The sequence below is a fragment of the Macrotis lagotis genome, chromosome 6 (assembly GCF_037893015.1).
Source record: "Macrotis lagotis isolate mMagLag1 chromosome 6, bilby.v1.9.chrom.fasta, whole genome shotgun sequence".
Lineage (NCBI taxonomy): Eukaryota > Metazoa > Chordata > Mammalia > Peramelemorphia > Peramelidae > Macrotis > Macrotis lagotis.
Genome location: NC_133663.1, coordinates 35,969,015 through 35,995,127, shown reverse-complemented (window position 1 = coordinate 35,995,127; position 26,113 = coordinate 35,969,015). Strand labels below are relative to the sequence as shown.

The window sequence follows — 26,113 nt, the reverse complement described above, 5'->3', positions numbered from 1 at the left end:
GCACTGCTTGACAACAGAATGAAATGTGTAGAGCACTGGTCCCAGGACTGGAGTCATAAAAACAAAAATGACAGTCCCTGGCTTGGAGAAGCAGTGTTGATTTATGGATTAAATAAATGGATTTGGGGTCATGAAGACCTGGCTTCAACCCTTACTGCAAACATTGAAGAGTAAAATGATGCTGGGAAAATTACATATCTTTACTCAATGGGGATTGGGATTAATGACCTCTATGGTAACTATAGAGAGGAAGGGACTAGCCCTACAGAAGCAGTGTTGATTTATGGATTAAACAAATGGATTTGGGTCATAAAGACCAGACTTCAACCCTTACTTCAGACACTGAAGAGCTAAATGACACTGAGAAAATTACAGACATTTACTCATTGGGGATTGGGATTAATGACTTCAAGAGGAGAAGGGACTAGAGAGCCTGGAAAAAAATTTCTTGAAGAAGGCTGAATTTGAGCTAAATTTTGAAACAGGTAAGCAGAATAGGCATTCAGATATGCAGGACAAGAAATATACACTGAGACAAAAAAATGGAATATCATTTTCAGTACTAGGAAGTAGACCAGTTCAATGACTCTCAGAATGAAAGGGAAAATCTATGTTAGAAGATGGGCAAGTTAGGAAGGAGTCAGGTTGGAAATGCCAGAGAGCCAAAGTCAAAGATATAAAATGGAGAAGTCTTGCCAAAAGCAAAGAAGACTTTAATCTTATAAAGCAAGATGGAAAAATAAACTTTAATGAAGATTCCAAAAATTTCTTAAAGCATGGAAGATGAAGTTGAAAGCAACCTAGGTCAGAGTATATCTGTCCTTTCAGTGAATAGAAGGCTAGGTCTTTAGTTCTGGATATAGGAAGTTGTTCCATGAAACCTGGATGTCAAAGCTCTAGGACAAAGGGTATGTTTCTCTCCCTCCCTCCCTTCCTTCCTTCCTTCCATCCAATGGTCCATCCAATTGTCCATCCATCCATCCATCCATCCCTCCCTCCCTCAGTCTCTGTTCAGGGCTCTTTGTTCATCCTCTAAATTAAATCAGTTGGTGATCTTTCTAGCTCCTGTGAATTCAACTCATCTACCCAGATGACTCTCAAATCTGATTTTAACCCAGAGAGTCTTGGATAGCTAACTGCTCCTTAAACATCTTGAACCAGATGTCTCATAGATATCTTAGAAACAAGATGGTCAAAACTAAACTCATATTTGCCCCACATTTTCACTCTTCCTGACTTCTTGCATTCTAGGTCTTCCTCGACTCTTCACTCCCACTCACCATTTTCAAAAAATTGTTAGTCCCAAGTTTTCTAACTTTAACTCTTGGATTTCTTTACCTTCTTTCCTCTAACCCTTCCAATGTCTTATGAAGGTTCTCAACACTCACTCCCAAATTACTATCACAGTCTATGGTTTGTCTTCTTGCCTCAAGTTTTTCCCCATTCCAGTCTGTCCTCCATCCAGCTGTCTAAACAGATTATCTTCCTAAATCGTACTTGAACTATATCACCCCCTCATTCAATAAATTCCAGCAGCTTCCTATTACTGCCAGGATCAACTTTATACTCCCTACCAGTTGGTATTCTAAGTCCATCTTAACCTGGTTCCTGCTTCCTTGTCAGTCTTCTTCATCTCCATCTACTCCATGATCCAGAGACATTGCTTCTTTCTTGTTTCTCAAACAAAACCCTCTCACCCATGCATTTACACTGGCTCTCCCTCAAAACTGGAATCTTCTCTATCCTCATTCCTACCTCCTTAGATTCTTTGACTTCCTTCAAGATTCAGAAAAGTCCTACTTTCTGCAAGAAGCCTTTCCCAGTTCTCCTAATCTTAAGGCCCTCCCCTTTGAGACCTTTCCCAATTTATCCAGGCCATATCTTCTTTATACATAGTTGTTTGCTTGCTTATTCCCCCATTAGACGATGAGTCTCTTGGTCCACCACTGCTTAGCAGGCAGTAATTCTTTTCCTTTGGTCTTGTTTCTTTTCGTCTTCTTCTTCTTCTTCTCTCTGTCTGTCTCTCTCTCTCTCTCATCTTTCTTTTCTTCTTTCGTTTCTTCTCATTTTCTGTTTCCTTTCTTCCCTTTTCCTTTCTCTTCTGTCTTTCATATTTTCTTCCTTTTCTCTTTCATTCATTTTTCTCTCTCCTTTTATCTTCGCTCACCTTTTAATTTCCTTCTCTCCTCCCTTTCTTCCTCCTTCCCTTTCTTCCTATTTTCTTCCTCCTTTCCTTTCTTCCTTCCTCTTTTGTTTAATTCCTCCCTCCCTATCTTTCTTCTTTTTTGAAATTATAAATCTTTCTCTCCATTCAGATTGTCAACGTATTTATAAAGATAGACTTTAAAAGGTTACCTGGAGGGTCAATGAAAGATTAAGTAAATTTCCCTAAGTTAAACAGTCAGATGGGACTTGAACTCAGATCCTCCAGCCACAGAGAGCCACTTTCTATATATCAGAAGCTGATGTCTCTGGAGGAAAAAGGAAATGACTTGGTAATAGCACATATTAAAGATTGTTATTATTTCTCTGCCATTCATTACCTGAATGAGCAGCAATAAAAATCTGGGGCAAGAAGGAAGACAAGGAAGCTTTGGGAGATGTTCCCAAAATCCAAGCTGAGCAAGCATTGTAAAAATTAGTTTCTTGAAATAAGTAACTTGGTCCCAGCTCTCATCCCATACCCTGCCTCTTTTACATTGACTCTAGTCTGCTATCCTATTGTTTATAGTAAGAGATACCTTTTGGAAACCTCCACAGATTTGCAGTTTACTTCACAAACAGAAGTTGAGATACCAAACTTTCATTTCACAGTGGGCCCAGTGGAGAAGTGTGAGCAAAGCAGATGGAGTCAATGAGTCAAAGAAAAGGTGCCAACCTGGGAGGAGAAAAGTCCTCAGTGACAGGAGGGTCTGGCCCCTCAGAATCTATGCTCATAAGACTGAGAATGCTCTGAAAGGTTTCAAGTTTAACATTTTCATTTTGGTCATTTTTGGTCTTACCTGTAAGGGGTTAGAGAGTAGTCTTAAGTTTTTACCAAGAATTGATGGATTTGTGGATTGTTAAAGCCAAAAACAGGCCTTGAATGAGAAAGCCATTTTTATTTTGAATCAGAAATTGTAGAAATCAGGAAAGGTAAAAATGGGTCTTTTATTTTTTTCAGATATAAAGTATACTAAATAAAGGAATTTAATTTTGATTTTCAGAGTCTAATGCCATTGCTGTTCATGGAAAGCATGCTATTCATATATTGGAATGTACTTTGAGCAAGCAGACTGACAACTTGAGTTGAAATTCCTATAATGCTTTTTTCTCTTTCAGTAGATGTAGAAAGAACACTGGTCTTGGAATCAGAAGACCTAAGTTTGAATCCTATGTGACTCACAACAAACCTCTACTTCTATGAGTCTCAGTTTCCTCAACTGTAAAATGAAAATGGTTGAACTAGATGGTTTCTAAGGCTCATTCCAAACTGAAATCTCTTTTCCTATTTTAAGTAGAGTGTAAGCTTTGAAGACAGGAAATGGATGACATTTTTGTATGTATCCCAGTGCTTGGTAAATAGTAGATTTTTAATGAAATGATGTCCATTGACTAGTACCTCTTTGGTCTTAAACAAATCACTTGCCCAATCTGGGCCTCTGTTTTTTCATTTGTATAAAAAAAGATGGAGTTGGATTAAATGATCTCCAAACTCTCTTTATGGTTTTACAACCTGCAATCTCAGATTCAAAAATTAACCATCTTTTTTATTTAAAAGCATTCTGAAGCCTAGGGAAACATTTGTGATTCAAACATCTCTTTAACATTTGCTGGGTGTATTTCTGTTCTGTATCTTTTGTTTGTTTTTCCTACTCAGGGGCTTTTCAGCAAGCAAAATCTCTTGAAGATCACAACTTGGGAAAGAATCATTTAAAATTGTAACCTCTCTAAATACATAGTCTGTTTTTACTCACAAACATTTACACACCTTCTTAAAACTGTTTACTTCAGTGACATATAGTGTGTAATGCTCAGTGACAATATAAACATGCTTTTCTGAAGAAAAAAATAAACATCCAGAGTTGCTACCTGCTTCGTTTCAAAGTGATTATTGGATAAATATTAAGATTAGCTTTTATTTAACAGATGAAGAGGCAACTCATACCCACTTGAAGCTCTTCTCATGTAGAACATTGCCTACCTTTAAGCCCACATAAAAGGGGAAAAAAAAAGCCCAAATAGAAAAAAAGCATTATGGGAATTTCAATCCAAGTTCTCTGCATGCTCAAGGTTCATTCCAGTGAACGAATAGGATGCTGTACCGTGGATGGATAAGTAAGCATTTGAAACATTCAACAACCAGTAATCACTATGTGGGCAGGAATGATGAGGCAGAAGGGCTGGAGAATCTTAGCATATGGCAAAAAAAATGGACAGCAACAAGTGCTGGGCTTGGCTAAGCTCTAGGGTTATATTATCATTAGCTTCATAGAGGAGACAACCCACAACTCCTCAATAGGACTTAGCTATTTGCTTCAGTAAAATTAATCTGGTAAAAAAGAAATGAGAAGCTGCTTGCCTTAAGTCTATCTCATTCCGTTAGGGAAAATTTTCTCTGCAAGATGGTGGAGGCAGAGGATGAACATTGTTGAGAACTGAAGTAACTAATTGATTCATACATCTATCAAACAGTCTTTTAGAAGGTTGCTGAGAAAGTCCCACAGTGATGTCAATACCAGAAAGTGTTGGACTTCAGATGGCAGCAGATGTTGCAAATCTCCCTGAGGGGTATACCTACTTTTCTCCTTCTATGAGGCTAATAATAACACTCAATTCATTCATGTAAAGGTATGTAAGAATGTTCAGATTTGTTTTAAAAAATGTTCTTTTTATCTTCTATAAAATCACTGATAAGAAATATTACTTCTGCAAAGACAAATTGAATTAAAAAAGGAAACAGAAAACTATAGAACAACTTTTACAATGAACTTTTTAAGGTTATCAAAAAAAAAGTAGATTAGCAGCAACCACTGAAATCGTGCTTTGCATAGGACACTATTATTCACTGCAATGGATTTGTGTCAATGCCAATATTGTATGTCCAACCGTACATAACACAAGAGACAGGCAAAGAATGTCACATAATTAATTAACATTTCAGAGTTGTGTGCTTTAAAATAAATCAAAAGGAAAAATGATATTGCTGCCCTGGATTTTTTCCCTAAAATACCACTGGATTATGACTATCTGGATACTTTAGAGGAAAAATTTTTTCTCTAAAGAAATAAAGTCAAATTTTTAAAGTTTAATTTTTTTCTTCTTGTAACGTAGTTCAATAAAAATGTATTGCACAAGTCCCTCCATCCAGCCTTCTCATCAAAATATTTACCCCACTCTAGAGCCTTAATCAAAATTCATAAGGAAGACTTTATTTTTTTTTCAGCCAGAAGGTGCAATCTCTTTGAAAATGCACCAAGCAACAACATTATGATGTATGTTGGACTGTGGGCATTATGTTGTAAATTATCTTTCATCCATATTCTTGATCTCACACATTAGAAAATTTGAGTAAACAGATATACAATAACTTTGGGGATCCTGAAGCCATGGTCATCATTAAGGTAGGATCATTATGTTCAATAAATATAGCCACAATAATTTGTTTAATGATATTAGTTCAAAAATTAATTGAACTATGCTGAGTGAGATGAGCAGAGCGAGAAAAAACACTGTACACCCTAACAGCAACATGGGGGTGATGACCAACTTTGATGGACTCACTCTTTCCATCAGTGCAACAATCATAGACACTTTGGGGCTGTCTGCAATGGAGAATACCATCTGTATCCAGAGCAAGAACTGTGGAGTTTGAACAAAAGACCAAGGACTATTACCTTAAATTTAGGGAAAAAATCTGATATTTTATTGTCTGATTTTGTTATCTCTTATATTTAATGTTTCTTCCTTAAGGATATGATTTCTCTCTCATCACATTCAATTTGGATCAATGTATACTATGGAAACAATGTAAAGACTGACACATTGCCTTCTGTGGGGGGTGGGGGTGAGGGAGGGAAGTAAGATTAAGGGAAAAATTGTAAAACTGAAAATAAATAAAATCTTTGATTTAAAAAAATTAATTGAACCCTAGAACATAAAAATAATAAAATCACTTATTGAATACCTATTATGTGCCAGCATTTAAGTCCCAAAGGTCCAAATATAGTAGAAGATGCTTATGTTCTAATAAAGGGAAACATATGGGAAGTGGTAACCACTGTCCCAACTTTTCCAGAAGCAAAGGAATGATGCTGATTTATATTTAAAGAATAAGATTAGATAATATTTCTGAAGTACCTCAATTCCAATTGATTTAATAAGAATTTGTTAAACATTTATAGTAGGTAGACCATAGAGTCAAAATAAAGCTATTCTAAAGTCAAGGAAACTTAGAATTACTACTAGCACTTTAAGACACATAGTGGATTTTCTTTCCTACAAACTTTTGGAGTAGTACATGTATGTACTTACTTCCTACTTGCTCAAGGTCACAAAGGATGTTAGTGTTGGAGATGGATTTGAATCTCCAGCAGGCAGCCCAATGATTTCTCAAAGCTGGTCTATTCTCTGACTCTGATTATTCAAAGAGGATGATTTTTAAAGTCCCAAGTCAGTGATTCCACAAACATATGCACCAGTTGACTGCATAGGGAAAAGCAAAACAATAAACAACCACAACTAAAAGCAAATAAAAACAATAACTAAATTAAAACAAAACTTTCAGGAGCATATGGGTGTCTTTCCTTATTCATTCTGAAAATATTTTATAATAGGGGATGTGAAATACCTTAGCTCAGTTTGTGGTTCCAGAGCGTAAGATATTTGGGACATTATCTAGCTGTCTAATCTATCTATCTACCTGTCTATCCACATATCCACCCACCCACCCATATATTTCCATCTATCAACCATCTATATTCATCCATTCATCTCCCTCTCTATCCATCTATCCATATTCGTTTCCTCAATAAAATACAAGTCTTTGAGGGTATTTCATTTTTGTTGTTGTATCTGTATTCTCCTAGAATAATGTCTGACATATGGTAGATGTTACTAAGTGATTAGTGATTGATTGATTATTGGCCATTGATAACCATTCAAATCAGTAGCCATCTCACAGATAAGTTCTTTTTCCTGAAATGGAACTTAGCCAAGAGTCAAACAAACTAGAATGGATGATTAGTGCATACCACCAGAAAAACCATCCAGTGGTCTTATTTCCAGGGATAGTTAGTCAACAGTATCTTTGTAAATCCTGGGAAGAGCTACAAGATTGCTTTGCAAGCTTATTTCCTATATATCATCCAAGATGCTGAATCATACAAAACCAACTTCACAGGACCACTCTTTGGATTAGTACAGAAAAGATAAGTTTTGTCTGAAAGCATTACAAAAAAAAAATGAGAAAATGATAAAGGTGCTTAGTCAAGAGAAAATAAACATAGAGCCATAAGGCATTAAAGAATTTTATTCAACTGAGGGATAGCTGTTTTTCTTTTTAGTTAACCTGAGAAAATATTGAGTATGCTGTTCAGATTTTCTGCTGTTCACCTACCATGTGTTGATACTTTATCTGTAAAAAAGGAAGGGCTATCAAAGTTCAACTCTATGTGATTTATCATCCCATCTTCAAGAATATAAAATTTCATTCTTTTGAACTGTCAGTTTAAACTCAAATTACACATCAGGGTTTTATTTATATTTTATTATTTAGTCATTGTCATCAAGACACTTTCTTCCCTTTCAATTATTATTCCTCATGATAAACTGAAGATAGGAAAAAAATGATTCAAACAGTCAAGTACAAAGTTTGCTTCCATTTTCTATGGTATTTGACAATGATATTTCAATTTATTTCATTCATTTCTATAATTTCTACTATCTATTGTCCAATATACACTGATCAATAGCATCATATCATTTACTATGTCCAGGGGGTGGCTATACTATATTCTAGTCAAACAAGACTACTTGCTGTTACCCATTCACAATACCTGATCTCTCTTTTGGTTTTGTCTAGTCTATTGAATATGACTGAAATGATTTCCTTTTTTCTTCCAATCTTTCAGAATCTTTAGTTTCTTTCAAAATTCAGCTTGAATACCTATATTTTGAAGTGTTTCTTAAAATAATTTTGAATTTATTTTGCGTAAATATATATATATATATATATATATACATACATATTAACTTTTTCTGTACTATAAGTTTCTAGAGGGGAAGGATTTTTTCTTCTTTTTTTGTCTTTGATCTTTAATTAATCTTCAATGAATAATAAATAATAGGACCATAATACATGCTTTTAGAATTGAGAATCAACAAAATATAGGGAAAATGTAAGTAGAAAATAGCAATTTAAAAAATGACCATAGAAAAATACCAGTTTCTAGTCCTTTGAAGGTAATTATTGTTCTGTTTATTTATCTGAATCTATTTTAAAAGTACAATTCTCAAGAATAGGAATGAAATGCAAAGCCAAACAGGTTATTTATGAAGTTAATGGAAAGTTGTCAGCAAAATCGTTGACCTTGCCACAGAATTATAGTTGATACTTACCTTTTAATAAAAAATACAAGTCTGTATTTATTCCCCCAAGCCAACCTTACCCATGCTAAATTATTTATGTATCCATTCTAATATGTATTTCTCAACTGACAGGACAAGTCTCCTTAGAACCCTTCTACTGACCCACCTGTCATGATGATGGGGTAAACAATGTCACCTTTCCAGTGCACGATGAATTCCAAAGAAGTTGCAAAGTACACCATCCATCATGCTGGCACTAAGTAGGTTTTCGAAGTAGATCTCAGATATCACAAATGCTGTTTAGACTGTTACCAGAAAGCACAAATTGGATGGCTCATACAAAATGGTCTTGTGATGAATGGACAGGATGCCCCCACAAAGAAAAGGAATGCCAGTATTCTAGAAATAACCTTGTCAAAACAAAAAGGAGCTATGTGGTTCTTTTGGCGGCCAGACTACAATAACTTAAGAATTCTTTAACAGTTATGCCTAGTGGGAAGTCAAGTAAATAAAATTACTCAGGATAGAAAAAGATATCTACTAGAAACTAGAAATACCTAGACAATAAAAACCTCTCCAGGTTGATTTGCATTAGGTATTATATTGATATTTCAGTACTCCAAGAATTTCAGACTCCATAAAAACAGATATTAATTAGTCAAACAAAAAGCATTGATTAAATACCTTTATACACCTCAATAAAGATGTTCATGAGGGATTGTGCTGAGAAAAAAATGCATCACTTGGTAGCTAATCCTGAAATTGTGAGTGTCTCTAAATAAAACTAAACTGTTTATCAAAAGATATATAAAATGATAATAACATTAATATAATATGGCATAAAATAATTAATACAAATAATAAAATAAAACTAGCATTTATAGAGCACTTTCAATTTTGCAAAGTACTTTGTAAATATTTTCAAATTTTATCATCACATTAACAGCACCTGGGAGGCAGGTGCTTTTATTACATACAGTTTACAAATAAGGAAACTTAGGCAGTAAAAGATTGAACAATTTGTCAAGGATCATATAACTAATAAATGTCTGAAACTGGATTTGATTTTAGGTCTTCCTGACTTTCTAGGTCCAGTTCTTTATCCATTGTGAAGAGAAAAATGGACTCGGACTAGCTTCTAATATACCAGTTCTGTCAATATAGGCTAGTAGCACTCAGTTTACTCACCTATGAATGAGAGAGAGAGAGAGAGAGAGAGAGAGAGAGAGAGAATAATGTTTATAGTACCTATTTCACCAAAGCAGCAAAGCCTAGTGAATAAAGAATGAACTTCACCAAAAAGAAGCTCCGAGTCCAAGTATTTTATCTGACTGACATATTGGCTATGGAACTATGGGCAAGTCACATAAATAACCCTGTAGTTGTACAACAACCAAAATGGAGAGGCTAGTTCTTGAACTAAATGAAAAACAAAGCAAATCACAATCTAGCCAGTCAGAACAAATATCCATCTGCCATGATAAACATCCAGTTGATTCTGAGTTTTTTCTTTAAAAATCCTTGTTTCTGTTCTGTTTCATGGAATACAAATTTGGTTTGCTAGATTTAGCACAGACTTAAGGGCATGGTCTCCAATACATTGTCCCTAATGTTCTGTGTACTAGAAATTCTTAATATTCATATGAAGACCATTGAGAAAGACCATACCTCCAAACTGTTTTGATACACAAACATGTAGGATAGGAAGGCAGTCAACTACTTCTAAGACAATAGCTAATGTGGAATAAAAGTATTTGGAGTTCAAGGGGAGGAGAGATAAGACAATAAAGTTGGGATTGTCTTATAAGTCAGCCCATCCCTGGTGAACATCAGAAATATAACTAGGGTGCAAGGGTCATGAACAGGCTATGAATGGACAGCTGATGTGATGGAGGAAGAGGGATATTTCTTTTTCTCAGTTCAGTTCTTATATTTCATGATCCATCACAAACTCTGAGACATGTTTCCATAGTTATAGGGCCCCTCTATCATGTTCCCCCACCCCTGCTTTTCCTACCTTCCCGTCTACCTCCTTCCTGATGTTATTAGACCCAACTCAGGCAGATTTTAGACTTTCCTGGAAATGGAGAGTGATTCAGAGATTCACAGAAAGTTCACTCATACAAAGAAGTGGAGATGGGATCCTGAGACCTACCTTCATCTTCTCTAGTCAAACCCACCCTGATCACCCTTCTAATAGATAATTAGTGATGTCCAAAAGTCTTTGACTATAGTAATAATCCTCTTCTGGTGTTCTCTCCCCAAAGAGTCCTAAGATCCAGGTGAATTTTTCCAATGCTCAGGTAAATTTTTATAATTTCTTATTATGCTTCAGCAAGTTCATTCAAATCTTGCTTCTGAAACTGGCAGCATGACCTCAGAGAAGACATTTAAACGCTATGGACCTTAGTTTCCTCATCTGTAAAATAAAGAGTTGGACTTAGCAACAACTAAGATCCTTCTAGGTCTAAATCTAGGATCCTAGGATCCTCTGATTTTGTTGAACTATTTTGTTCAAGGTAATAACTCATGGAATTGTGTTACCTTTTGTCCCACTATGGGGAAAGAGGAGAAGCTGTTTTTTTTTGTTAATGAATATCAAGCTGGGGAAAAATTAGATCTGGAATTCTCACAACAAACATGTATTGCCTATATTCATTCACAGGATCTCTACTAATTAATGTGGAAACCAGCTGTAAGTTATCATGGGTGACTAGAAGTTAAGAGAAGTAGGGAGATGACAGTCCTGAGGAATTTGGATACTTTCAATCCACTTTGTCAAGACTTACACAATTTTTTCCAGGTTTTATCTAGTTATGTTAAAAAAAAAAGAACAAGATATCCATGCTTTTTTGAATTAAGATTTTAAATTAGATAAAATGTTTAAAAGGAAATCAGGTAAGTTCATTATCTGTACCAATCAAGAGACAGGAACGCTAAGGAGATGAAGTGGCATTACCTTCCCTGCCCCAACTGAATGCTGAGAGCATCTGAAGGTGAAATTCTATAATTGACAGAGATTTGGTAGGATAAAGACAATCACCTCTCATGCCTAGATGTCCTAGAATACCAAACACTCAGGGGAAAGGATGACTAATTTTTAATACAACCTTAAAAATTTGGCATTGAAAGGGAGAGGGGGAAGGTTAGAAAAGGGAGAGGAACAAAAAGAACAGGAATAAGGAGAACCATGCCCTCATCATTCTGCATGCACATTCAACAGTTTTTTAACTTTTCATTACTTTTTTTTTAGGGTTTTGCAAGGCAAATTGGGTTAAGTGGCTTGCCCAAGGCCACACAGGTAGGTAATTATTAAGTGTCTGAGACAAGGTTTGAACCCATGTCCTTCTGACTCCAAGGCCGGTGCTTTATCCACTGTGCCCCCTAGCCGCCCCCCCCCCCAAAGTATTTTATTAAGGAAGAAAACTGAGATCATAGATTATTTTGATTTGGCATGAACTTCAAAGACAACTTATTTCAACTCTAAAAAAGATTGGTTTGCCAAATATTTCTTAATATGTGGTATCCAAAAAGGAACACATTATGCTACTATGGTGTAACAAATGTGGAATACAGCCGGCCTATTACCTGCCGTAGGCAGGATGTTGTTTCTCTTGGCGGGGGGGGGGGGGGTTGGCGGGACACTGGTTTTCCTTTTCTTGTTGCTTTGCTTTGTGTAGTCAGTCACAGTATTTTGGAACTCAATCTCTAGTATCTCTACTGTCAACTTTTTTCCATAAAGTACTATCAAGTCAAAATTTCCTCATCTTTAATCCATTTTAATTTGAAATATTTTATCCCTGTTAATTCCAGTTTTCAGTTTTGATTCTGAGATCTGATGAATCAAATAGTTTTTAATTATTATTTTTCTGTATTTTCTAGTTTCTATTATAATAGAATTTTATTAATATGTTTCATTTTTTGAAAAAAAATCAAACACAGCAATAACAGAGACCACTGGAACTCTACTCTTTCTGACTAACATCCATGTGGAAAATCAACACTCTTTCATTAAGGTCATTCAGAAAGTGTCAAGGTACTGGTTAGTCATTAAATCTCTTTAAGATTCAGTTTGTTTATCTGGAAAATGGGGACAGTGATATCTAGATTAGGTCTCTCATAAAGATGATTATGACCTTCATAAGAGAAAATGAATATAAATACTTGTGCAAACTTTAAGATTACAGGAATATCTTATATTATTGCCATACAAAGGAAGGTTGATATCTGAGGCAGTTACCAATGGCAGAAGTCAATAGGCAATCTATGATAGCTCAGTCCATTTGAAATCTAAATTTGCATTTCTGCCTCAATGATCTAATCAAAGATTCTACTATTAAACTGATAATTGTCAAAATAGTTCCTCATCATGGAGAGCTGGAAAGACCCTTGGAAGCCATCTAGTATAATTCATACATGTTAAAAACTCTCTACAAATTATCTAACCACTCTCTGACTGAAGACCTCTGGTAGGGTAATCCTTCCTCCTTTCTTTCAAGGAAACCATATTAGACAGACTTAATTATTAAAATGTTTTTGTCCCTATAATAAAGCTGAAATCTGCCTCTTTGATGCCCCATTTTTCTTTCCAGGGACAAACAGAACAAATCAGTTACCATCCAGTAAGAGTCAGTCCCTGATATGACTACATGTACTCCATAAATCCCAATTACTTCAATTAACCTTCAGGCTATATCCTTCACTCATTAGTCTTTTCTAGATATTTTCAAGCATATCTACATCCTTCCTAAAATATGATGTCTAGAATTGAACACAGGCATGTTCATACAAGTTTACTTATTTCCTATAGCAAGTATTTATTAAGTATCTTCTCATAACAAAACACTTTGTTAGGCACTGAGGACATCAAACCATAAAAAAAAAAATGACCCTGCACTCAAAGTATCCATACTCTTTGAGTGATACAATTTACACACAAATTTTGAAATTTAAAATATGAAGTGTCTCAAAAGTCTTTCTGTAGATTTAAATAGCTTAAAGCTATTTAATACATGCCTCTACATAGATTTTATATATATATATACATATACATATATATATACCTAAACACAACATATATGACTGTATCAGAATATACCTGTGATATATAATTGAATATATATTTTCTAATTGTTTATATCTATATATGTAAAATAAGAGATGTGTTCTATACATATAGAATTTTCCCTTATTTGTATATGTGAGTATGTATAAAGCCACGCATACACACATGAATGAAAAGTCATTTCAGGAGTGAGAACACTAATAACTGAGTAAATAAAGAAAATCCTCACCTGGGGAATAATTTCTAGGTTGAATTTTGACATTAGAGATAAGGAAGGCATTTTAAGTTTGGGAATTTCACTTTAGCAATTGTTTGAAACTTGTGAAAGGATGGAGACAGGAATATCAATTAGGAGACTATGGAATTCTAGGTAAAGGCATAAAACAAGATGGTGACCAAGTCAATAGAAAGAAGGGGAGGATATAAAGAGGATGAAACCTGTCCAAAATTGGCCCCAGGTGGAGTTCTAAATTAGGTTTTGCCTAGAAATCATGTAAGTCTAATCAGTACATTATCCAAGAAAGGTACTTACATTTTTCTATTATCTAAGAAACACATTTTGCTTGTTTTGTGTTTTTCATTCTATGTCTACAATTTAAATGCTACTTCAAAAACTGTGTTCTCAGGCTATAATACATACATTAGGGAACCAAATAACCAAGAATGTTCCTCTTTAGTTAATAGCTCTCTGAAAAAAATCCATGATAATTAAAGAAATGCTATTTTTAAAATAATTATTCAAACCAATAATTACTTTCCTACCTCATTTTTTTCTGTAAAGATACAATCTCAGGGGAGCATGTTCCAGCTTTCTGCTTTCCTATTTTTATTATTCCATTTATGTTTCCTCAATTAAATTTAACTTTTTGAGTGAAGAGAATATTTCATTTTTACCTTTCTATCCACAGCACCTAGGACTCAAAGATTACTCTGAGGGCCTCAGATTTTAGTAGGAATATAGTAGGGCCTCAGAGATTACTTGCTTATAGGCTGATTCAGGAATTGGGGAGTGAGGTATCTTTCTTCTACCATTAGAATTCAAACTAGAAGGTGTTAACATGTCACACAAGAGTATTAAATGCTCGTTATATTCCCTTTCAAAACATATCAGCAAGAAGTTTGATTAGAAGACCCAACATTGCAAGTCTTCCTCTTCCCTCCAGACTCTGAGCCTATACCAGACATTTTCACCACTTACATCTTGCCAGAGAGTTCAATTTAGATGAAAGCTGTTGCTTTCTAATCCCATTTCACTGTAAATGACAGAGACAAATGGTCATATTACCTCGAGAGTTCCTCTGGCAGAATAGGCAGCATATGAGTATGGCAGTCCTTGGCTGAGATCTTTTCTGGGCTCTTGGTCACATGGCTGGCCATTAGGATAAAAGCATTGGCTGTTGTTCTTCAGAGTCACCGTGTTTGGAGAAGAGCCCGGCAAGCTAAGCAGGACGGAGTAATTGAAAAGCTGTACTACTTCTAGGCCATGAGAAGTCCACTGAACCTTGAGCTTCTCTGAAAATTTTGTGTCATCTTCACTTTTAGACAATTGAATTAAATGCCTGAGAAGAGAGAGAGAGAGAACAATTATGAATTACTAAGATTATTAATATCATTATTAATTTTCTTCATCTGAAGAAATATTGATAGCTGTTCTGGTCCTTGGAGGGATATTAAAGTTGCCAATAAGATTACAAATTAGTAGAGTAATACTTAGAGCTTTGGTTGTTCTTTAAAGTGATCAGAATGCTACCAAATAAAGCAACATAGTTCATAACTTTTTGATTATGAAAATATATAAGAAAATATGAAAAAGTCAATATATGATTGAAACAGGCTTTGTTCCTGAATGCATGGGCTATGGAATTAATCTTTGTATCTTCATTTCCTCATCTGATAAAAAGAGCACTTGGACTTGACTTCTTGGGTCTTTCTTCCAGGCTAGGCTACTATAATCCCAATATCTGAGATTCACATAATGCTTCAAGTTTTACTTAGGATCATACATTGGAAGCTGGAAGGACCTGGTTGGTCCTCTAATCTATCACTTTCTTCTTTGCGTATGGGAGAAATGAAACTAGAAGGGCTAAGTGACTCACCCAAGGCCACAGAGTTAAATGATGAAGCCAGGACTGAACCCAGATTTCCTGATATTTCCTCTTACCAATTTCTAAGTGTCATTCCATTTGATAAAACCAAATATAACCTACTTTGGGATCATGAACATGGCTGCCTTTAATGTCTGTGAATAAATAATAATACCATGATTAATTCTATCCATTGAATCAGAATTAGGATGGCTAATTTATGTATCTTCTGTAATTGTTGCATCTGTCCATGTTATTTTTCCTGGGCTGCTATCTGCAGTGTTGTTGACTATTTAGATTTTAAAACCCTACTGAGGTCATGAAATGTTTTCTGAATTATCTCTAAAACATCACTAGATATGCATGCTTATTAAATATCATCCTATCATAACACAGGACCCAAGCGCAAATGAAATGGTTCAGGATGGCATTCTGCCAGGGGCTTTTTATGGTGAAAAGTCATTCTCTTAATTTGCTATTGCTATTGACATCAAAACACTTATTTTCAACCATCATGCTCTTCCCCACTGTGAAGTTCCATTTTATGGTGTGTGTGTGTGTGTGTGTGTGTGTGTGTGTGTGTGTGTGTGTGTGTGTATAAGCACCTAATAGCAGAGTACTTGCAGTGGGCAAAGGGAGGGACCAGGTTGTTTAGTGTTGTTGAAGCAAGTGTTCTATAAATCCAAAAGCATTTGTTAATTATCTATAACATTCCAGGTCCGAGAGGTAAGAAGAAAGAAGATTCAAGACATTTCAGTTGCACATTAACAGCATATTCTCTTAGATTTCCTCAAGAATCATTGCCCACGTGTAATCATGGTTCTGATGCATATAGAACTATGTGATTTTGCTCATCTGATTCATGCAGAAAAATATACCTTCAGACATCTCTGTTTGTACCAGCATGGCCACCCCTTCTCTGAAAGGGAACTTTTGCTTTCGAAACTTTGTTTTTTTTTATTCTAGATGAGATTATCCTAGTCATTTCTATTTTACTCTGATTATTTAATAGATGTAAGTGTTTGTTCTTCATTCTTAAAGAAGCCCATGACTGGAGAGGGGGGTGATGTCATGACAAGCACAAGATTTAGATTAGATTGGGGGAGGAGGTGGGCTGCTGAAGTCACCAGCCTCACTTTCTCCTCCAGAGTCATATGGGTCCAGGGCCAGTCTTTGGAAGACATATTTGAAAGGAGAACAAATTTCTCCTGACAAAGCTTGGTCAACTTTTGGCCAAATCTTATGGTTAAGAGACCTTTTCTCATACAAAACTACAATCAACATCTCCTCTCATTTTTACTATTCCTGTTCTTTAGCACTAAGCAGAAAAAAAAAATCCTAAGCATTCCTAAAAATACACGGAGCTGTGACGTTGGTTCTCTCTTCTCTTTTCCAGGCTAAATCTCTACCTTTTCTCCACTTAATTCTTCTTGGCCATGATTTGTTGACTTTTCTGTTGGTCTTTCCCTCAATATTGTTCAGCTCATCCTTCTTTTTCTATAATTGTGCTTAGTTTCCCTTTCTCCCTCTCTCCTTTTGGCTCTCTGAAAAAAAGACTTTAATGTGGAGAAGAAACTGCTTTTCCATCTGCTCCATTCTAAAAACCATAAAAGCAGACGTGTCAATAAGTTACCTGATGTTAGAGAATTAGCTGCATTTTAATCTCTGCCCTCAATTTATCAAACACGGAGAAATATTCTAGTCCAGAAAGAATGTGTCATCTAAAATCACGAGTTATTTGCTTGACAGAGATTTTTTCCTCTGCCTTCATATTTAAAATAAGGGTTTCGATGGGCCAGTGGTTTGGCAGACGGCATAATGAACTGTCAGGACTGATACCTGACTTGGGAAGTGACTTTGGCATGGCTGTTCCATTGGCCAACAGAGACTGGAAGCCAGATGAGTTTGGCTTTGGTAGACAAAATGCTGTTTATATCACTGTTCAACACCTGCTCCTGGATGAGCCACAGAGCATCACTGATGTCAGGGCTGGAGTAAGCGAGGCATGGATTCTTCCTAGCACTGGGGTGACTGCCAAGTGCATCCTATAAATGACTGGTGGAGGAATGGATCACAGTTACGAGGTTGCTTTTGCTCCATGTCCACTGGAGAATGTATATGTATGTATTTTTATAGGGATACATGTGTATATATATATATATATATATATATATATATATATATATATATATGCATATAGATCTATCGAGAGAAGGAAGGAGGAAAGTACCCAGGAGAGGTATCTGCTTTATCAAATCATACTTCATTACACAGCTATTTGCATAAAGCATTAGATGACCATCTGCTAATCTAGTCCATTTTATATATTGTATTGAAATTCAGATGGCTGGGTACTGGAAGTCAGTACAGTATGGAATCAAATAAAGAGAAAAGGGTAAAATGCTAACAAGAGAAATAGAAAGGAGGAACAATTTTGACAAGGAAAGCATATTGCTTATTGTGCCATCTGAATATGCTGTCATTTAGATACCACCTTTGTTGTAGGCACAGAAAGCAGGAAGATTAAAAAAACTCTCATGGATATCATCATCTTTTTATAAAATTCTTTCTTATCATTGGAGCTGAGCCTGATAGTCCAACTAGAGACCTCAACTCTTAGTCACTCAATAAACAAATGAATTTTCCAAAATGATTCTGATCTGGTACCAACAAAGAAGAAAGAAGAAGGGAAGGCAGAAACAAGCAAACAGATACATCTAATTTCAAAGAGGAAGATGGCATAGGAGGGAGGAAAGAAGAGAGCAACCACCTGTGTACAAGAATTATCCTTACATTTTAGAAAGTCGGAAACCTTTCTTTGGTAGACATCCAGGGCCTGTACTTTATATACAAATCAATGATTACAAACACCTGGCAAACAGAAAAGGTTTAATTAACATAGTTTCTTAAGCTTATTTTGTCTCTTCTTCATCTGGTTTTAGATAGAAGATATTAAGGTAGGCTGATCATGGAAATGCTAATATTGAAATTGTGTTTGAAAGCTTGCAAAACACTTAATATGCTTTATTTTACATGATTCCCAGAATAACTACTAGTCAATCTTCATTGTTTATTTTTATAGAAGAAAAACTGAGTCTTTGTTAGTTTTAAGTGACTTATCCATGATTATAGGGTTCATATCGGAGATGAAATTAGAACCTTCTGGCATGCAGTGCCCCTTTCATTCAAATTATATAGAGTTAACCAAGGTTATTAAACTGACTTTAGTGATTGGGTGATACAGAACCATTTATTTTTCTTTAACAACTGTTAAAAACATTTCATAACTCAACTGTATCTTCTTCAAAATTACAAACTGGACAAGTTTTGTGATTGGTTGACCCAGGGGGAGGGAAGTTATGTGATCTGAGATCATATCATAAAACAATCAAAAAATAATTAGGGGATTAAAAAGTCAGATCTTTCGAAAAGTCATGTTAAGGTTGCTTTGTTCTAACTCAAAGGAAAAGCTATTTGGGAGATAGTTAAATAACTGTCTTCCAGAATAACTCCTGTGAGAGAGAGAAGAAAAGGAATGGCTTTTATTTTATAAGAGGAGAAATTTTCAATTATAATGAAGATCTCAGATTTTTAACAATGGGATACATTAACTGACAGATGATCAACTCTTTGAAGACAGGAATGAGACTTCACTTGTCTTTACAAACTCAGATACAAGCTTTTGGTCTACAAGCATATATTTGACACCTATTCTATGACAGGTCCTAGGTTAAATCTTGGGAAAAGGAAGAAAGGAGGGAAAAATGATTGTTCACAAAGATCTCAAAATCTAATGGAAATAGTAGGCATTATAACTTAATTAATATAGAAGGATCATCAGACATCTTTCTCCAGTTAAGTGATTTACAGTTATTTGTTGACTGAGGTTCTTATTTCTCACCTTCTGTTTCTAGGAGATAGATCAACCTATTGATGACCCATGTACACAAATGCAGAATTTTTTTTGACAACTATTTTATCCTGGGCTACATAAAACAGAAAGAACTAGTGCAGAAGCTCAATGGTGAGCTTTTTTCCTACACTTCTATAGTTTCATCTCCAGTTAACAGTAAAAAAATCTGTTTCACAGTGGGTGTGTTGACTGTTAAAAAAAAGTGTTATCAGGCATCATTGGGATGAAACACTTAACATATTCTTGAGGGAAGAAATGTGATTTAGCAAAATAAAGACTACATCTTGGGTAGGGAGGCTAATAAGGTTTCAGAGAGAGAGTCAGACTCCTGCATGAGAATACTAAATATGTTGTTAGCAGCATCTGAGCACCAAGTCCTTTTTTTCCCCCCAGAAAGAATAATTGTCAAAGGTCACTCTTCAGATTTAATCTTCTTAATTTATCTAAAATAAGTCTTCAAGCAGGCTACACAAAATGGACAAGTTAATCCAATCAGGACTATATTACAAGTCTTCAATTTCATCTGCTCTGCCCTCTAATGCAATGACATCAACTTGGGTAGTGCTGAAACATATAAAATCTTTTGATTAACACGGTCCCTACTTGATGATCCACTGTTCCCACAGGTGCTGAATGCATTAATAGTCTAAATAATTGGAAGAAACACATTCCATTCCAATAAGGTGGTGGTGAAGTGCATTCATTTCCACTGTATGTCAGGATGAGCAAACTAACTTAGGAAAAAAAAATTATCCCTTCACTTTTCCTAACCCACTCTTCACACAAAGTGAATATCATAAATCAAAAGGACCAATATGTATAGATTCTTAGAAGGGATTAAAAGCAGGGCTTCTCAAATGAGAGAAATGTTTATTTCTCTCTTGATTCATAGTAACTAATTATTCAATCAAGATCAAGGATTTTCTCCTTTTCTACTTTCTCATCCAGAAATTAACCCACTTGGGAAATCTTTCTCAAAAATTAATCTAGGGCAGAGCCAAGATGGTATCAGGAGAAGAGCCTCTCCTAGGTGCTTTCTCCAAAATATTTCAAAAATCTTAAAATTATGACTCTAACTAAATTTTCCAGAGACAGAGCCCACAGAAAGATCCAGTGAGGCAATTCTCCATCCCAAGGTAACCTGGAAAATAGTGGAAAATCTCTGTTCCATGAGGTTAGAGGGGCAGCCTCCATCAGAGTGAAGAAACTTCAGCCTCAGGGGAACAGCCCCAGGGAGCCTTGTAGCTGTGGTTCCCAGAAGCAGAAGCAGTTTTCTGGACTGCACCCCAGGGAGCACCAAGCAAAACTTGAAAGATCAGCAGGGAGACCTCTGCCAGAACAAGCACAAAGACCAGGCCCTGAGTGTGGTTATGCTGCACTTAACATGGCCAGCAGCCCAGATCCAGGAGATGGAGTGGGCAAGCAGGAGCCTTCTCTAAGCATCTGAGCCCTGGGTGCTCAACCCACCAAAGGTAAGGGAGTGGAGGAAGACTTCTGAAGTCTGTCCTCTGTCCCTGGAACAGGATTCTGGGGCTCTGACCACATTCAGATCCTGATCACAGTCTAGGCCCCCCCCCCATAGAACAGGGACTTCAGCCCCATGGCAGAGGGGTGTACTTGTGGTCATTCACAGAGCAGGAGAGCAGTCAGAGCCTCACATATGTAGGTCCTTGAGGTGGGTGTCCAAATAAAACTCAAAAACTCAGGAAGCACCCCAAAACCAGGCACAGGCTAAGGAAATGAGTAAGTAGGAAAGAAAAGGAACCTGACCATTGACAAATACTTTTCCTATAATCCCAAAGAGAATCAAAATATTCATTCTGAAGATGAGGAAGTACAAGTTTCTGCATTTAAAGAATCCAAGAAAAACAGAAATTGGGCTCAGGCTATGACAGAGCTCAAAAAAGATTTTGAAAAGCAAGTGAGGGGAACTAGAAGAAAAATTGGGAAAAGAAATGAGAGAGATGCAGGAAAAACATGAAAACAAAGTCAGCAGCTTAATCTAGGAGTTCAAAAAAAATGCTGAAGAAAATAATATGTTAAAAACCAGCTTAGAACAAATGGATAAAACAGTTCAAAAATTATTGAGAAGAATCCTTTAAAAAGCAGAATTGTTCAGATGGAAAAGGAGATAAGAAAGCTCTCTGAGGAAAACAAATCCTTCAGATGAAGAATGGAGCTAAAGGAAGCTGATGACTTTATGAGAATTCAAGACACAATACTTCAACACCAAAAGAATGAAAAATTAAAAGACAATGTGAGACATCTCATTGAAAAAACAACTGGTCTGGAAAACAGATTCAGGAAAGATAATTTAAAAATTATTGGAATACCTGAAAGTCATGATCAGGAAAAGAGCCTTGACATCATTTCTAAGAATTCCTACAGGAAAATTGCCCAGATATCCTAGAAGCAGAGGGCAAAATAGAAATTGAGAGAATCTACCAATCTCCTCCAGAAAGAGATTAAAAAAAAACCAACCCTCAGAAATATTATAGCCAAGTTCCATAACTCCCAAGTCAGAGAGAAAATATTACAAGCAGCCAGAAGGACACAATTCAAATATTGTGGAGCTGCAGTCAATATTACACAGGATTTAGCAGCAACTTCATTAAGGGCTTGAAATATAATATTCCAGAATATCCAGCAAACCTGAAAATCCTCTTCCAGGGGAAAAGATGGACTTTCAAGGAAACAGGGGGAATTTCAAATGTTTCTGTTGAAATGAGAAGAGATGAACAGAAAGTTTGACCTTCAAGTACAGGACTCAGGTGAAGCATAGATAATGGAGGAGAAGGGTAAATTATGAGGGATGTAATGATGATGAAGTGCATGTACTCCTGCATAGAAAAATGATACTGATAATACTTATATGAACCTTCTTATTTAATAGAGCAGGTAGAAAGAGCCTTTATAGATGAAGCACAAGAGAGAGCTGAATTTGAAGATAAGTTGAAAAATGGAATCAATGGCTGTAAGGGAAATATACTGGTAGTAAGAGAAAGGAGAGGTGGAATAGGCTAAGATATTTCATATAAAAGTTTTTTTGCAATAAAATGAAAGGGGGGAAGGCAAGGGGGAATGGGGGAACTTTCACTCTCATCACAAATGGCTCAGAGAGGAAACAGCATACACACACAATAGGGTATAGACATCTAGAGTAAAAAGGAGAGAAGGGGGACAAGGGGAATGTGGGTGATAGAGGAGAGGGTAGACCATAGGAGACGATAGTCAGCTTATAACACATTTTCTTTTTTGCTTTTTGCAAGGTGCCGGGATTGGGTGACCTGTCTGGGACCACAGGGCCAGGTGGTTGTTGGGTCTCTGGGGTGAGATGTGAACTTGGGGCCTCTTGGCCCCAGAGCCAATGCTCTGTCTGCTGTGCCATTCAGCTATCCCACATCTCATTTTAGAAGAGGGACAGAGTGAAAGGAGTAAGAATATATAATATCTGGTAGTGGGTAGGAATGGATGGAGGGAATTACAATCAGCAACAGCAACTGTGGAAAAATATGGAAGTAACTTCTTTGATGGACTTTTTTTTTAGGTTTTTTTGCAAGGCAAATGGGGTTAAGTGGCTTGCCCAAGGCCACACAGCTAGGTAATTGTTAAGTGTCTGAGAAGGGATTTGAATTCAGGTACTCCTGACTCCAGGACTGGTGCTTTATTCACTGAGCCACCCAGCCTCCCCTTTGATGGACTTTTGATAAAGAATGTGACTCCCCCTGAGACAGAGCTGATGGTATCAGAACACAGACTGAAACACATTTTTTTCTTTCTTTTACTTCATTTCTCACAAGGTTCTATATTTTTGTTGGGGACCAGGTATTATGTTTATTCTTAAACAAGACTATTTTAGTAATGTATAAATAAAGTCATATTAACCAAAAGAAGAAGAAGAAACCAGGAGGGATGGGAATTCAGGGAAACATGGAAAAATTTCATGAACTGATGCTGAGCGAGATGAGCAGAGCCAGAATCATCCTTGATGGACTTGCTCATTCCATCAGTGCAACAATCAGGAACAATTTGTGGCTGACTTCGATACCCCATCTGTATCCAGAGAAAGAATTGTGGAGTTTGAACAAAGACCAAAGACTATTACTTTCAATTTAGGAAAAAAAAACTGTTATCTTATTATGGAATTTTACTCTCTCTTATACTTTATTTTTCTTCCTTAAGGATATGATTTCTCACTCATCACATTCAACTTATATCAATGCATACCATAGAAACAACAAGGACTAACAGAGTACCTTCTGGGGGGGTGGGGCAAGAATAGGAGTAAATTTGTAAAATTTCAAAATAAGTAAAATTTTTCATAAGGAAAAACAGCCATGATGACTAAGCTCTACTAAAAGAAAGTAAAATAAATTATAAGTTTTGGCAAATGTGTGGATTCTTACTTATTGTGTTTATTCATACAAGGTTGGAAAGGTGTGGATTCTCCTTTTTGTCAGACAGGTGATATGGACTCTTTGATCAAGATTGGGATACTCAATGCCACCCATATATTTCATGAACCTCATTGTAATACAGTTCACCTCTCATTGTGATGTTCATAGTCTCATTAATTGTTAACCAGACTTGATTTCCATCCTCAGAAACATCTGTGAACCCATTACCATGATGGGCCTTTGACATCTGAAAGTGCTGCTAATCTCTTTTATCAATAACATGCTAGCCTAATTTCATTAATTAATGAAATGATTAAATTATTCAGAAACCCTGTCTCAAAGATTTAAAACATCATCCAATCTAGTTATCTTTTTATTTCACTAATTAGTCTCTAAAACTGACCCCACTACTATGTTCCTTATCAACTGATCTAAAGATGCTGTTTATTCACTGATCATAACAAAGGGAAGGGGAGGGGAGGGGAGGGGAGGGAAAGCTGTTTTAAAAGAGCCAGAATTATATATGGGAAAAAGGACTAGACCTTGAGTCAGGAGATTTTATATATATATATATATATATATATATATATATATATACATATATATATATGTATATGTATATAATTCTGGGCAAGTGACCTATCTTCCTAGTGTCTCAGGAGACTCTATGATATCCCAAGTTACACAATATGTAATAAGCTGAATTGGCAGAAGGAATTTCCTCAGTGGAAATTCACCATATTGATGAAATTACAGGGGTGGTCTAAAGATTTTTCAGTGTGGTGGTATGAATACTCAGCTCTTTAAAGGTGTGCATTTACCTTAATTTTGATGTAGAAAATTAAAACAAATTATAGATGGCAATTTCATTTGTGTAGCAGAGGAAGTTTTAAAACTTGAGGGAAACAAACCATGGTTTCTCTCCCTTTAAAATGAATTTTTTGTGACATTGACTAATCATGGCAGCATCATAGGAATGATACCTCCATTGTTCTCAGAATCAGGTAGGATTTAAGATCGTTTTGCAGCCCAACTCCAGTAGAGATAATCACTAACCAAGACCACCTGCCTTTGTGATGGGGAAAAATACTAGTACCCAGGAGAGGTGTCTGCGTTATCAAATCATACTTCATTACATAGCTATTTGCATAAAGCATTAGATGACCATCTGCTAATCTAGTCCATTTATATATTGTATTGAAATCAGTCTGTTCAGATGTCTGGTTACTGGAAATCAGGACAGTATGGAATCAAACAAAGAGGAAACAGTAAAATGCCAAAGCAAGAGAAAAGAGAACTACTTTGACAAGGAAAGCATATTGCTTATTGTAACATTTGAATATGCTTTCATTTAGACACCACCTTTGTTGTATGCAGAGAAGAAGAAAAGAGTGAGAAAAGAAACCATTTACATGTACATCAGAATCTTCAAACAAAATGCTTTCCAACCATCCAGAGCAGAGTCAAATAAGCACTCCTCAATTCTTTGACTGTCAATAAACAAAATGATTCTGATCTGTCGCCACCAATAAAGGGAGAAGAAGGAGAAGCAGAAAGAACATCAACATCACATCTAGTTCCAAGAAGACTTTGATTCTGACTTGATATGAACACTATATGGAATCTGATCCACAATGGAACTATTTTTTAAAAAAAATACTAAAGGTAGAATCACTGGTCTTGAATTTGAATCTCAACTACTTACAACTTTTGTAATATTGGAAATAATTTCTAGAAGCCTTAGGCAGTCAGTCAATAAACATCTATTAAGGATTTGTTACTAGGCATGTGCTAATTGCCGAGAATTAAAAAAAAACAATCCCTGACCTCAAGACAATTAAAATCTAATTTTGGAAATTATATTTCTTCATTTGCAAAATGAGAAGAAAGTTTCAAAAATGGTATCTTTCAGATTGAGATCTTTGATTCTGTGATCTCGTTTACTGATTTTCTTTCCTTTGTGCCTGCCTTCTTTCTTCTCTCTTCTCACATAGCCATCAATTCATCAAAGATCTTGGAAGTAGGGACTGAAAAAACTAAATAGACATTGGAAAAAAGGGGTTGGACAAATCTAATAGCCAAGGAA

At 35.9% G+C, this 26,113-nt stretch overlaps 1 protein-coding gene across 14 annotated transcripts in view; it reads right to left on the bottom strand.

Annotated features, from left to right (window-relative positions):
• The window catches only part of NAALADL2 (N-acetylated alpha-linked acidic dipeptidase like 2), a 1,546,126-nt gene that overhangs the window by 626,537 nt on the left and 893,476 nt on the right, over positions 1-26,113 (bottom strand). For all 14 annotated transcript variants that reach the window (XM_074190946.1, XM_074190945.1, XM_074190943.1 and 11 more), the window contains one exon: positions 14,919-15,192. In XM_074190946.1, coding sequence (XP_074047047.1) covers positions 14,919-15,192 — 274 coding nt within the window. The remainder of the gene's footprint in view (positions 1-14,918; positions 15,193-26,113) is intronic.